The sequence below is a fragment of the Peromyscus leucopus genome, chromosome 3, assembly GCF_004664715.2.
Source record: "Peromyscus leucopus breed LL Stock chromosome 3, UCI_PerLeu_2.1, whole genome shotgun sequence".
In the NCBI taxonomy this organism is placed as follows: domain Eukaryota; kingdom Metazoa; phylum Chordata; class Mammalia; order Rodentia; family Cricetidae; genus Peromyscus; species Peromyscus leucopus.
The window spans coordinates 146,561,849-146,575,002 of NC_051065.1; the positions used below are offsets into that span (position 1 = coordinate 146,561,849).

General features: G+C 54.5%; 1 protein-coding gene across 3 annotated transcripts; it reads left to right on the forward strand.

The window, feature by feature from the left end:
- The first annotated feature begins 136 nt into the window (after positions 1 to 136).
- Positions 137 to 9,655, forward strand: Eno2 (enolase 2). 3 transcript variants are annotated; one of them, XM_028892318.2, is made up of 12 exons: positions 137 to 235; positions 1,331 to 1,433; positions 1,918 to 2,013; positions 2,122 to 2,180; positions 2,492 to 2,561; positions 2,954 to 3,087; positions 3,256 to 3,478; positions 5,513 to 5,710; positions 6,470 to 6,671; positions 6,939 to 7,047; positions 8,306 to 8,364; positions 8,655 to 9,655. In XM_028892318.2, the coding sequence occupies exons 2-12, from the start codon at positions 1,349 to 1,351 to the stop codon at positions 8,722 to 8,724; spliced, it is 1,305 nt and encodes a 434-aa protein (XP_028748151.1). In that variant the 5' UTR covers positions 137 to 235; positions 1,331 to 1,348; the 3' UTR covers positions 8,725 to 9,655. The 3 variants fall into 3 exon arrangements, with proteins under 3 accessions (XP_028748151.1, XP_028748153.1, XP_028748152.1); XM_028892320.2 differs by having other exon boundaries at positions 1,334 to 1,433; XM_028892319.2 differs by lacking the exon at positions 137 to 235 and adding an exon at positions 242 to 417.
- Positions 9,656 to 13,154: the final 3,499 nt, after the last annotated feature.

The following is a 13,154-nucleotide window of genomic DNA, read 5'->3' on the forward strand; positions in this document are numbered from 1 at the left end:
TTGGTTCCCCACCACCACCCGCGCTCGCTCGTACGTGCGTCGGCGCCTGCAGCTCTTGACTCATCGGGGGCTCCGGGTCACATGCGCCCGCCCGGCTCTCTAGGCGCCGCCCCCTGCCCGCCCCCCGCCCGCGCTGGGAGCCGCAGCAGCCGCCACTCCGGCTCTCTCTGCGCCGCCGCCGTCATCACCGCCACCGCCACCGCCACCGCCACCGGCTGAGTCTGCAGTCCTCGAGGTGAGGCCCGCATCGGGCCGCATCCCCCTTACTCGCCGCGTCCACTCCCCGCTGCCCTGGGCTTGGCCCGTCGGGCGGGTGACGCTGCATACCTGCCTGTCACCTGCCTTTCCCAGCACCCTCCATCCCGGGCCTTCCCGGACAGCTCCCGGCTTTCTGGCTCTTACCTCCTCCAGGTTGAGGTACCAGCTCTCGGCACCCGCTTCTCTAACTGCACGGTTCCACCCTCGCCTGCCCCTCTCCCCTCGCCGGTCTTCGCCTAGGGTCCTGCCGATTTGTTTCTTAAGTTCGATGTCTCGGCGGGCGGCGCGTGCTTTCCTGGCACGTCCTGTTTTGCTTTGCGTTTGGGGATATACCTTCTCTCACCCTTCCTTGGCTGCCTCAGACCTGTTCTAGACTCGTCCTTCTGTCCCTCCTTCTCTTTTGACATTTCCTTTTCTCCGATGCATGGGGGAGGGATGAGAGGAGTGGGGAATTTGTCTGCGGGTAGGGAAGACGACGGGTCCAGCCTGGACTACCTCGCCATTCCCCGCTGCAGCACCTAGGGGCTGGAGGCCCCAGGATGCTGTCTCCAGACTCCTCTTGAAAAGAGGAGGAATTCATATTTGGGAGAGAGGTGACGACCCCGGAGTGTTTTATAGACCCTGTTTGGGGGGGCTGTCAAGTTGGGGCTCCACTCGCCCAGACAACCCCTCTTCTTCCTGTTCCAAGATCCAAAGGGAAAAAATGCCAGCCTGGCAGCCATCCCGCCTGGGGAAGTCTAGGGGAACCCCACTGGTCGGCGAAGCTGCTGAGGGGCGAAGAATTCTCTGTCCAGCCTTCCCCTCTTCACTGCGGCGTTCTCCCACCTTGTCATGAGATGTACCCCGCCCCGACTGCAGTGACCTCCCCTTCCTCACGGCGTTGACCTTTCCCTCTCTCCGTGGGGGGAGGGAGAACCCCTTCTCAGAGGCTGACTGCAGCCTGCTCCTCCCCACCCCCTACCCACTGCGGTAACCTCTTTCCCAGCCCTCCCAGCCTCTGGCCCCGCCCACTGGCCCCAGGCTCCGCCCTTCTAAGCCTCTTCTTTTTCTCCTTCCTTCACTTCCACCCAAGGAGACTCCAACCATCATCATGTCTATAGAGAAGATCTGGGCCCGAGAGATCTTGGACTCCCGTGGGAATCCCACCGTGGAAGTGGATCTCTATACTGCCAAAGGTGATGGGCGGGGCATGGGCTTTCCACAGCCCCCACTTCCCCTATGCTGGGTCTGGCAGGTTTCAGAGATTTTTTTCCTTCATACTCAGGGGCCAGGGGGTGCTAGACCAGGTTCCCAGGGCTGGATTGTGGAGTCTGGTCTTCCTTGACCTGTGAAGCCAGGCTAGATGGGTCTGTGTTCTAGTCCAGAGTGAGAAGGGCCCTGCCTCTAGGTCTGTCTGCGTGCCTGTGCGAGCACGCATGCTCTGCCTAGCGTAGCTTTGTTTCTGTGGCCTCCCACACGTGCCCGTGAGGCCTCAGATGGGCGGGTGAGGAGGCCTTGCTTGTGCAGCTGACACGGTGTATGTGAGTGTGTGTGAGTCTGTGTCAGGGAACAGTGTGGGGACGAGTCTGGCTGTGGCAGGTGCGAGTTTCGCCGGAAAGGCTCCAAGAATCCTTGGCCCAGAGTTTCCTCTCTCCTTCCTCCTTGAATGTCTTCTTCCAGGTCTCTTCCGGGCTGCAGTCCCCAGTGGAGCCTCCACTGGCATCTATGAGGCCCTGGAGCTAAGAGATGGGGACAAACAGCGCTACTTAGGCAAAGGTGATGGCATCCCTCTCCTAGCACGCCCCAGCCCCAGCCTCTAGATGCCTCCCCGTCCTCTTCTCTCTACCCGCTCCTGGACTGACCAGCCCTTCTTCCCCTCTCCAGGTGTCCTGAAGGCAGTGGACCACATCAACACCACCATTGCACCAGCCCTCATCAGCTCAGTGAGGCCCGCTCTTTCCTGGGGGTGGCTGCTAGACCAGAGTCCTAGAAGAAATCTTGGATCCAGGGAGGGACAGGGGGAGGCAGAGAAGCCCGCTCTTTAGGAATTGTGGTTACAAAGGGAAGGGTGGACAAATACTGCTAACAGCCCCTGCAGGCGCTCACGGTCCCTAAAGCTGGCAGAGCAGGCTGCTGTCACAGGGGTCTGGTGGGACCTCGCTCACACGGAGGAAGACTGTGTGTGAATGAGGGGACCCTCCGTCTTAGGGCCCAGCCCCCGTCTTGGCTCTGGGTAATGGGGCTCTGCCCACAGGGTCTCTCCGTGGTGGAGCAAGAGAAACTGGACAACCTGATGCTGGAGTTGGATGGGACCGAGAACAAATGTAAGCAGGGGCTGGGCTAGGAGGAATAGAAAAGCACAAAGAACTGGAGGGGGCGTGCTGGGGACGCAGTGAGTGTCAGAGGACCATCCCTTCCTCGCCCAAAGCCACTGCAGAGGGAGGGATGACATGAGACAGAAGAAAGACAGAAAGACAGAAAGACAGGAGTTGGCATGATGTAGTCCAGGGGATGTTTGGGAAGATGTGAGGCCTTCCCTTCCTTGTTACTTCCTCCCCAACCCCACTATTTGTAGTAGAAAATGAATGAGTCGCTGCTGGGGGTGGGGCATGGGGGGGAGGTCTCGTTTATTGGCTTTTCTAGGAGGTAAAGGTGGAGGTGGGGCTACAGGAAAGAGGGACGCTTTCGCTCAGAGCCTTCCTCTGTAATCTCCTAGCCAAGTTTGGGGCCAACGCCATCCTGGGTGTGTCTCTGGCCGTGTGTAAGGCGGGGGCAGCCGAGAGGGACTTGCCCCTCTACCGCCACATTGCTCAGCTGGCTGGGAACTCAGACCTCATCTTGCCTGTGCCGGTGAGCCTAGAGGAGGGAGCATGCAACCCGGTGAGGGATGAGGGCAAGAAAGAGAAAGGCTGGGGGGTGTGAGACCTGAGCCTGGCATTTGGGGGACCTCATCGCAGGGGCGGGAGGGAAAGGCTCTTTGACTCATCTGTGATTCTCTGACCATCTGTGGCTCCCCAGGCCTTTAATGTGATCAATGGTGGCTCTCATGCTGGGAACAAGTTGGCCATGCAGGAGTTCATGATCCTCCCAGTGGGTGCTGAGAGCTTTCGGGATGCCATGCGACTTGGGGCAGAGGTGTACCACACACTCAAGGGGGTCATCAAGGACAAGTACGGCAAGGACGCCACTAATGTGGGGGACGAAGGTGGCTTTGCCCCCAACATCCTGGAGAACAGTGAAGGTGAGGCCGGAGCCCTTACTGCAGCTCCGAGTCACACAGTGGGAAAGGTGGTTGGTACACTTGGGTCCTGAGGGGGATGGGTGGAAGGTCCTGGAACTGCTGAAAATCTCAGGAGGTACCAGCCTTTAGGGCGGGCTCCAGGGGGCCTTCTGATTTCACACATACACCTTGGATATCAGTCTTTTATCTGCCTAGCACAATCTGTTAGCATAGGTCCTCGCCGGAACTGGTCTGGGTAAGGTCTATTTTATCCTATAATGCCACATGCACCATGCTCTAGGAAGGCAGGTACACATTGGTCTCATCCCCTTCCCAGGCTGGCAGAAGGTGTCTAGGATCCCCACAGTCTCTGTGCTGCGGGGGGTGGGGGGTGGGGTGGGCGGCGGCGACTAACTGTAAAGGGAAGGGTTAAAAGTGAAGATACCAGCTGAAGTACAGCTCGGGGGTAGAGTGTCTGCTCAGCCCGTCTGGGGCACCACACCACATACAAATGTATGCACATGCACACACACACATGTAAATGCATGCATACTGACACACAAGTGTACAGAGACTCTGCTCTGGAATCAGATTACTTGCATTTATTTGAACATTGAAGCGTTATTGGCTGGAATCCCCAACACTGGGGAGGTTTAGGCATGAGGGTTGCTATGAGCTTGAAACCAGCCTGGGCTACATAAAACCATGCCTAAAAAGAAAGAAAAGAGCCGGGCGGTGGTGGCACACGCCTTTAATCCCATCACTCGGGAGGCAGAGCCAGGCAGATCTCTGTGAGTTCAAGGCCAGCCTGGGCTACCAAGTGAGTTCCAGGAAAGGCGCAAAGCTACACAGAGAAACCCTGTCTCGAAAAACCAAAAAAAAAAAAAAAAAAAAAAAAAAAAAAAAAAAAAGAAAGAAAGAAAAGAGAATGAATAATAATAAAGATGCAGAAGTGGTCTTTTTAAGAACCAAGCATTTGCCAGGTGGTGGTGGCGCATTGTCTTTAATCCCAGCACTTGGGAGGCAGAGGCAGGTGGATCTCTGTGAGTTCGAGGCCAGCCTGGTCTACAGAGCGAGTTCCAGGACAGCCAGAGCTACGCAGAGAAACCCTGTCTCAAAAAAAACATAAAAGGGGGAGGGGAGAATCAAGCATTTGAGCAGGGTATGGGGGTGCACACCCTTAATTTCCGGTCGAGGCAGTTACATCTCTGAGTTTAAAGCCAGCCTGGTCTGCCCAGAGAGTTCCAGGTTAGCTAGGGCTACATGGTGAGAACCAATCTCAAAACAAAACAAAAAGGAATAATCCAAGTTCTACAAATATCATTGAGGACTAAATAAGATGATATATGTAAAATGCTAATATGATGTGATACCAAAGAAAACCGCTATTAGGAGTTGGAGAGATGGCTCAGTGGTTAAGGACGCTTGCTGCTCTTGTAGAGGACTCAGGTTTGGTTCTCAGCACCCATGTGATTCCAGGGACCTAACACTCTCATCTGGCACCTGTGGGCACCAGCATGCCCATGAAGCACATACATACATGTGGGCATAAAACAAAAATAAATAAATCTTAAAGCATAGACACACACACACACACACACACACACACACACACACACACACACACGCACGCACGCACGCACGCACACACATACACACTGTTAGCCAGACCTATCATCCCAACTGCTTAGAGGCTGAGGAAGGAGAACTGAAAGTTCAAGGTATGCTTAAGGCCAGCCTGGGCAACTTAGTGAGACTCTTTCTCAAAATGAAAAAGGGGTGGGAATGTGGCTCAGGGGCAGAGAACTTGCCTCAAATGAATGAGGCCTTAGGTTCAAGACCCAGCACCAGGATGAGGTGTGGTGGAGTGGGAGTGGAGGGGAGGGGCTGAGGGCAGGGGGACCAACAGGAAGGGAATTCCACTCCTCTGTCTCCCCAGAGCCTATCCATACCTCCCCTACCACAGTCCTCTCCTTCCACTCTTAGTTTCCTTTTCCTCCCTCTTTCCTTCCTACCTGTCTCTCCGACTTAGAATTTCACTGTGCTTGTCTCTAGCCCTGGAGCTGGTGAAGGAAGCCATCGACAAGGCTGGCTACACGGAAAAGATCGTGATCGGCATGGATGTTGCCGCCTCCGAGTTTTATCGAGATGGCAAATATGACTTGGATTTCAAGTCTCCCGCTGATCCTTCCCGATACATCAGTGGGGACCAGCTGGGGGCACTCTACCAGGACTTTGTTCGGAACTATCCTGGTGAGAGCAAGGGATGTGGGAGACAGGAAACGGGGAGAGCAGAATAGGCAGGGCCCCCGTAGGACACCTGTGAACTTGATGGGGTGCGGTCTGGTGCTAGGTAATATCCTCTGGAGCCTGAGAAGCAGGGAGAAGGGGAAGGAGGTTCCTGCAGAGCCACGCTTTGAGCGGCATGTAGATGTGCCTGGAACTGGGATGGGTCTCCTCCATCTGATTCAGAACCTGGGCTCTAAGGGCTACTGGACCCTAGGAAGGGCTCTGGAAGGAGCAGGGATGGGGAGCCCCGGATGGATGTAAGGAAAGCGGCAGGCTTCAGTGTCTTTGGTGAAGGTAGATACTGACTGAGGCTGGCACTGCCGCGAAAGGATCACTGAGTTACAGAGTCTCCACATCTACCAAAGGCTCTGCCCCACTCCGTGGAGGCAGCTGGTCTCCATCTTCCTGAGACAGAGCAAGGTAAAATGATAGATAGCAGTGGAGAAGCAAAGAGCCAGACTAGTAACGAGGAAGGACTTCCTGGTAGTGGGAATAGAACTAGGTGAGGATACGGAGAAGGCCAGCTCCCGGGTTCCTAAAAACTGTAGGAAGGGATAGGAACCCCAGCAGGCTTCTTTGGGAAGAGAGGGACAAGGATGAGGAGGCTTTGTGAGCTGGGGCATCAAAGGAGGGTGTCCCTCCAGAGCTCAAGAAGGGCCGTCAAGGAGGGCGTCCCTCCAGAGCTCAAGAAGCATCAACACTCCCTCTCCACTCCCTCTCCAGTGGTCTCCATTGAAGACCCATTTGACCAGGATGATTGGGCAGCTTGGTCCAAGTTCACAGCCAATGTCGGCATCCAGATAGTGGGTGACGACCTGACAGTGACCAACCCCAAGCGGATCGAGCGGGCAGTGGAAGAAAAGGCCTGCAACTGTCTCCTGCTCAAGGTCAATCAGATTGGCTCAGTCACAGAAGCCATCCAAGCGTGAGTGGCTTCTGCCTTCTCCCACCTGGCCCTTGTTCCTTCGGGATCCCTCGTTCAAGTCCCCCTAGGCCGATTCTGCCCTGGAATGTTGATGGAAGTTGGGTACCCTTCACAGTTCTCTCACTTCTGTTCTCTCTATGCCTTACGTTCTGGGCCCCCTTCCTCTTAGTCACTTTCCTCCAGGCGTTCCTTGACTAGAGCAAGCCTGGGGCTGGGAGGGAATACCTGTGCCTCGGGGCAGAAGGTCAGTGCTGGTGTGTGCTGCAGGTGCAAGCTGGCCCAGGAGAATGGCTGGGGGGTTATGGTGAGTCATCGCTCCGGAGAAACGGAGGACACGTTCATTGCTGACCTGGTAGTGGGACTGTGCACAGGCCAGGTGAGTGGAGCACCTGTGAACTTGATGGGGTGCGGTCTGGTGCTAGGTAATATCCTCTGGAGCCTGAGAAGCAGGGAGAAGGGGAAGGAGGTTCCTGCAGAGCCACGCTTTGGGTGGTGTCTGTGGTATTAGGAGAGGTCTTTGTAGGGTTGATGGGTTCTAGACCCAGGTGGTTACTCTCCTGCCAGAAGATCGAGAATCAGAGAAGGTTCAAGTGCAGAAGTTATGCCAGGCATTGGTATCACACACCTTTAATCCCAGCACTGGGGAGGCAGGTGGATCTCTGTGAGTTCAAGGCCAGCCTGGTCTACATAGTGAGTTCCAGGACAGCCAGGGCTGTTACACAGAGAGACCCTGTCTTAACAAGCAAGAGTGAAAAGGGTAGAAATTTTGAGCTGCTGAGATGGTTCAGCAGGTGAAGATGCCTGGTGCCAAGCCTGACTGACAGCTTGAGTTTGATTCCCGGGACCCACATGGTGGAAGGAGAGAACCGGCTCCCACCAGTTGTCCTGACCTCCACGTGCAGACCATGGCATGAGCAGACTCACAGACATACAAGCAGACACTAAATAAAGTGTTGATTTTTACAATTAATTAATTAATTAATACAAATGCAGAGTAGAAGTTGCAGGGCTTGCCGGGCGGTGGTGGCGCACACCTTTAATCCCAGCACTCGGGAGGCAGAGCCAGGCGGATCTCTGTGAATTTGAGGCCAGCCTGGTCTACAGAGCGAGATCCAGGACAGGCACCAAAACTACACAGAGAAACCCTGTCTTGAAAAAAACAAAAAACAAAAAGAAGAAAAAAAGTTTCAGGGCTCAGTTTAGCTCAGTTACAGAGTGTTTGCCTAGCTTGTGCAAGGTCCTGGGCTCCATTAAATAAAGAAATAAAGGTAGGGCACGACGTCAAATGCCATTAGTCTCAGCACTCAGGAAGCAGAGGCAGGAAGATCTCTGTAAGTTCAAAATCAGCCTGGTCTATAGAGTGAGTTCCAGGACAGCCAGGGCTACATAGAGAAACCCTGTTTCTTGAAAACCAAACCAAAGCAACAAACAAACATCCTGGACCTGGTGGCATATACCTATAGTCTCAACACTTGGGAAGCCGAGACGGGAAGATCAAGAATTCAATGCTAGCCTGTCACTTTTGAGCCTTCATGAAACTGTCTCAAAATAAATGGGATGGGGGAGAGGAGGGGTAGGGCTGTCCAATCAGGTGAAGGAAATCTGTAAGCTGCATGTCCCCTGGAATGTTTCAGATCAAGACTGGTGCCCCATGCAGATCGGAACGTCTGGCGAAGTACAACCAGCTCATGAGGTGAGGAGGGTCCCCGAAGAACAAGAACCTGAGGCCCAGGACTAGACACCCCGTTAGGCCACCATTCCATCTCTAGCATCCGGGACCTGGAGAGTAGTTGATGCCAAGAAAATCCTTTCTAGTGGGTTTAGGATTTAGGGATGGTCTGATTGACAGATCACTAAGGTCCCACTAAAGCCAGGGAATGTTCACCTTGGGGCAGTCCACAAAGAAGGAGTCTGAAGGGACCCAGAGAGAGAACCAGACCCTTCCTGCTCCCCTGACTGCTACCCTTCTGGATCGTCTCTCAGAATTGAAGAAGAGCTGGGAGATGAAGCTCGCTTCGCGGGACACAACTTCCGGAACCCCAGTGTGCTGTGATCCCTCCGCTTGCCTGAAGACCGGAACCTCCATCTCATCCTCCCGGAGCCCCCTTCTCGCTGTCCTGACCTGCCATAGTTCACCCAGAGTCACCCAGAACACCTCAGCTCGCCTGCTCTGGCTGTCCTTGGCTTCCACACGCCCTGCTGTCTCTGCTCTTCCTCCTCTCTGGGCCCCATTTCTGGGGATTCCATTCTTCCCGCTTTCCCGTCTATTCTCTCTCCTCTTAAAAAACTGGAAATGAGAATGAGGATTAGAAGGGGATCCACAGAAGAGCCCTCCGTGTCTGACAGGAACTTCAGGATTGGTGTGTTGAGGTGTTTAGAACAGGGCAAAGGGGCCATGTGGCACGTGGGCGTTACTGTTCTCAATGTTGTGTATAAGCTATGAACTATGCATAGAACTGGTGGTTGGCGAGTGCTGGATGTGGGATCATGTTTGGTAAGGCGTGTGTGTGTGTGTGTGTGTGTGTGTGTGTGTGTGTGTGTGTGCGCGTGCGCGCGCGCATGTTATTTATTTATTTATTCGTTTATTCATTTATTTATTGTTCAGCTCGTCAATCGGTCAGCTCACCATAACTATAGTCTGAAATTGACCCATGAGACTTGACAAAATTGGGCATCCATATTTTCCTGTGGCTGCATCCCAAGGTGACCCAGGATGGGAGGTTTTGCTAGCATGGGAAGGGTAACAGAAAAGGGCCTTAGCAATTGTTTCATTTAGTGCACTGACTGAAGCCTGGCACTTCACAGAACGGCACTGTGTGCCTGTGGGCTTCTCTCCCACGGCGCTCTCCCCAGCCCTAGGCTCCCCAGTCTTCTCCAGCTTCACCAGAACACTGCCTCACTCCCCCGTGCCATGTTCCACAGTTGCCACCATCTCTGGGCTTTGAAATGAGCTCCACTATTAAAGTCTGAATCACAGTGCACCACCCCGTGTCTGAGGAGTTTTACTCTCTGCTCCATACCAGAGGAGGGGAGACGAAGGACTGGATGCTGGTGACACTCGACCACAGAGCTGGGGAGGGCACAGAAAGGGAGCCACTGAACATATGACCAAGTCTGTGGCATTGTGAGTAGGTGGGGGTCCATGTTGTTTTTACCTTCTTGTTTGTTTGTCTTTTTGTGTTGTTTTGAGACAGGGTTTTCTGTGTAGCTCTGACTGTCCTGGAACTCACTCTATAGGTCAGGCTAGCCTCAAACTCAGAGATCTGATTTTACCTTCTTTTCTTCCCCACTTTCTTTCTTTCATGACTAAGGATTCTTAACCTTCGGTCCAGGAATCCCTCAAGTGTCAGGGTTAGTGTGTATCTGGGGTGAGGAGTAAGGTTTCTGGTTCCCAAAGTCTTTGACCAAAGAAGGACTAAAGTGGTAGACTAAAACTAAAGCATTCTTGTATAGCACCTCCTCGACGGAATTTTGAATTGCTTTGAAATGAGACGGGACTTCATGCATCCGACTTCTTTGGACTATGAACGGAGGGTGAAGAGGATGGGAGAATGGTGCCATGGGTATGGAGGTGGGCCTGAGGAATCTGAGTTCTTCAGTATACACTGATTGCAACACCTGGAGTGTTTAACAGCCTCCCCGGACTGTTACAGTCACGGACGGCCAGACTGTGAGGAGGACAGCAGTGGGTGGCTAGAGGCCCTCTAACTTTTCCGACCCAGTGGGGCTGTGGCGTTGAGACACTCAGCCTAGGACCATCCTGGGAGTCAAACCCTCTTACATGAGGACTATGGTTTGGATACAAGGGCTCGTGCTTGCAGGCGGCATCTGCCCATGGGTAGCTGTGGCCGCTAGAGGGAGCCCAAGTTCTGCAGGACACCATACTAGATGCCAAGGTGAGGTTGGGGTGGGAAGAATTTCAAGGTTGCACCCTCTGCCAGCCTCTCCTCCATTCTGAGTTCTGCTCCCAGGCTTCTCATTCTAGGCTAACAGAAGCTGTCATTGGAGAATGGGCGGGGGCCACATCTCTTTCTGCCCCCCAACTGTTATTTTCAGTTCAAAGAACTTCTTGCCCCCCTCCTTCCCTGTACCTCTTAATTTCCAGGTAACCATCTCAGCGTTCCCTTCTCTCCTGGCACCCCCGTATGTCTCCCACGGGGCTCACTTTTCTCTGTCATTGCTTTCTCAGAAACTCCCAGGCTGGCCAGGGCTCTTGGAGCTGCAGCCACCTTGCCTAGCCCTGTCCTTTCTTCCCCCCATCCCGGCGAGTTATCCTTCTCTGACAGCACTCCCACCCCCTCCAGGTACTAGGTTGGATTGGGTTACAGCTAGCTCTGCTAGGGCCTCCAAGGCCCTCTCTACTTTCCTTTTGTGCCGTTGCCTGGAGACCAGCGGGTTGTGGGGGGCTGGGGCCAGAGAAGGAGCTGGGGTGAAGGATGGGGGTGGAGTGTATGTGTGATGCTCCCGGCAGCTAAGCTGTGAGCCTGGCCTCGGGTACCGGAGGAGGAACTAGAATGGGTAGTGCTGGCTTCTTTTTCTAGTCTCACTCCTTGTCCTTACCTAGGCCTGAATTTTTTTCTTTTAGAAAGTTACCATGTTGGCGTTTGCCTTAGTGGTTCAACAAGGAGGAAAGCTCAGTCTAGAAGGGATTTGGAGAGGACCTGGGCCAGGCCCAGTGGGAGCTAAAGGAAAGAGAGGAAACGCAGGGGGGAGAGGGAGGAGGAGTTTCAGCAGAACCAGTTGGTGGAGGAAGGAGCAGAGGGCATCCTGGACCACAGAGAAGCAACAGGGCACAAGAGGACAGGGAGCCGACCCGGTCTCTGGGAGGCCCTGCAAGGGGACCAGAAGATGGGCATGGGGGGAAAGTGAGTCCCTGCAGAGGCAGGGGGTTTCAGGGTGGGGTGATGGTGGGGAGGATCCTTGCTCTGTCCGTTTCCCTAGTGCTCTGGAATCTGTTTAGAGCTTTGGGGCAAGTTCAGAACTTGGCTGACTCTGGCCTAAGGAATGGTAACACAAGATCCACTGAGCTGATACAAGGCCAACCTTTGCCCTTCCCTCCCTAAAGGCAGTCTGTCCACCCAGTGCCCCTACCCCACGCACCTGGCTTGCAGCTAGACTGCCCCACAGATGCCCTGCCACCACTCCAAACTGGTGAGCTACCAGGGGCTCCCAATCCAGACTCCAGCTCCAGCTCTTCCCACTTCCCAGCCCGCCTCCCTCCCTTTCTCTAGCCTTCCCAATTTCAGCTGCCAAAAATCACCCTGTCTCTGGTGTCCTTTGTCCTGAGAGATGTTGCTGCTTGGTGTGGGGCCAGACAGGGAGCCCAGGAGAAGGCACTGGTGGACTGATGGGGGTGCTGACTTCATGGCTGTAGCCTGGACATGACTGACACATTGACAGGAGGAGAGTTAGGAAGATCATGCTGTGGTCTGTGCTGGGGACTGCCTCCATATTCCAGCAATTGTTGTAGGGAACCAGGGCACCTAAGGATGTGGCTAGGTCCTTCCACTTCATCCCCTGTGACTATGGCCGGAGATGCTAGTAGTCATGACTTCAGACTTGAGAAGGAAACCGAGTTCACTAGTGAATGGAAGGGCCCAACTGTGAGGTGCCGTTCCTCAGGCACCTCAACGCCAGGGCCTGCCACCCGGTTCTGTCACTTCTCCGCAGTGTTTTCCAACTTCAGCTCCTTCCTTTCCCATCACTGACCCTCCCGCCATGATGCCACGAAGACCCTATTTATCCTGTACTTCCTCCCAGTCCTCTCTAATTCATTCTCCTCCAATTTATTTGCCAAAGGAAACAGTCCTTAGTTCGACTGAGAGTCCCCCCCTCTGGTTTTATCAAGCCACTCCAAACCCCGGTCTCCCTCTAGAATGGGCATCTGGTCCCACCTTTTAAAATCTCTTCTGAGACCTCTCCTGCCTTCGCTCCCACAGAGGTATCTCTGGACTTCCCTCCATCACTCCCAAATTCTTGTGGTTTGCATTCTTTTTGACACCAACCACCCCTTAAACTCTTATCTCTTCCAGAAACACCATTCTCTTAGTATGTCTTCATCTTTTCATCCTTTTCCGCCCAGGTCTCCAAACTTCCATCGTATTCTCTCCGAAACAGCTCCTAAACAACCTCCAGTCTGAGGCTCTGGTCCTTCCTCTCCATCTTTCCAGTACAGCCCCATTATCCCAATCTCTACTTCAGGATCCCCCGAACTCCTCCCACTTCACCCCTGCCACAGCCCCTTGTCCCCAAACTTCTCCAGCCTCCCCAGGTCTGCCTTCACAGCTCACAGCCCCTCCCACCCAGCCCTCTCGCGCGGGGCCCGCGAGCTCCCCACGCTCGGCGCCGCGAGGCCCTCTCCCTCCGCGCCCCGGCCGGCTTCGGCCAAACTCGCCCGGCGCCTCCCCTTCCCCGATCCTCCGCCCCCCGACTGCCGCGCGCTCCCTCCCTCGCGTCTCCTCCGGGCCCCTCTCTCCTCCGTTC

Excerpts from the sequence above, each read along its gene's own strand:
- Eno2 (XM_028892318.2), top strand. The coding sequence starts at position 1,349 with ATGTCTATAGAGAAGATCTGGGCCCGAGAGATCTTGGACTCCCGTGGG. Across the intron at positions 2,562-2,953 it reads GGATGGGACCGAGAACAAAT|CCAAGTTTGGGGCCAACGCC; the intron begins GTAAGCAGGGGC and ends GTAATCTCCTAG. Across the intron at positions 3,088-3,255 it reads ACCTCATCTTGCCTGTGCCG|GCCTTTAATGTGATCAATGG; the intron begins GTGAGCCTAGAG and ends GTGGCTCCCCAG.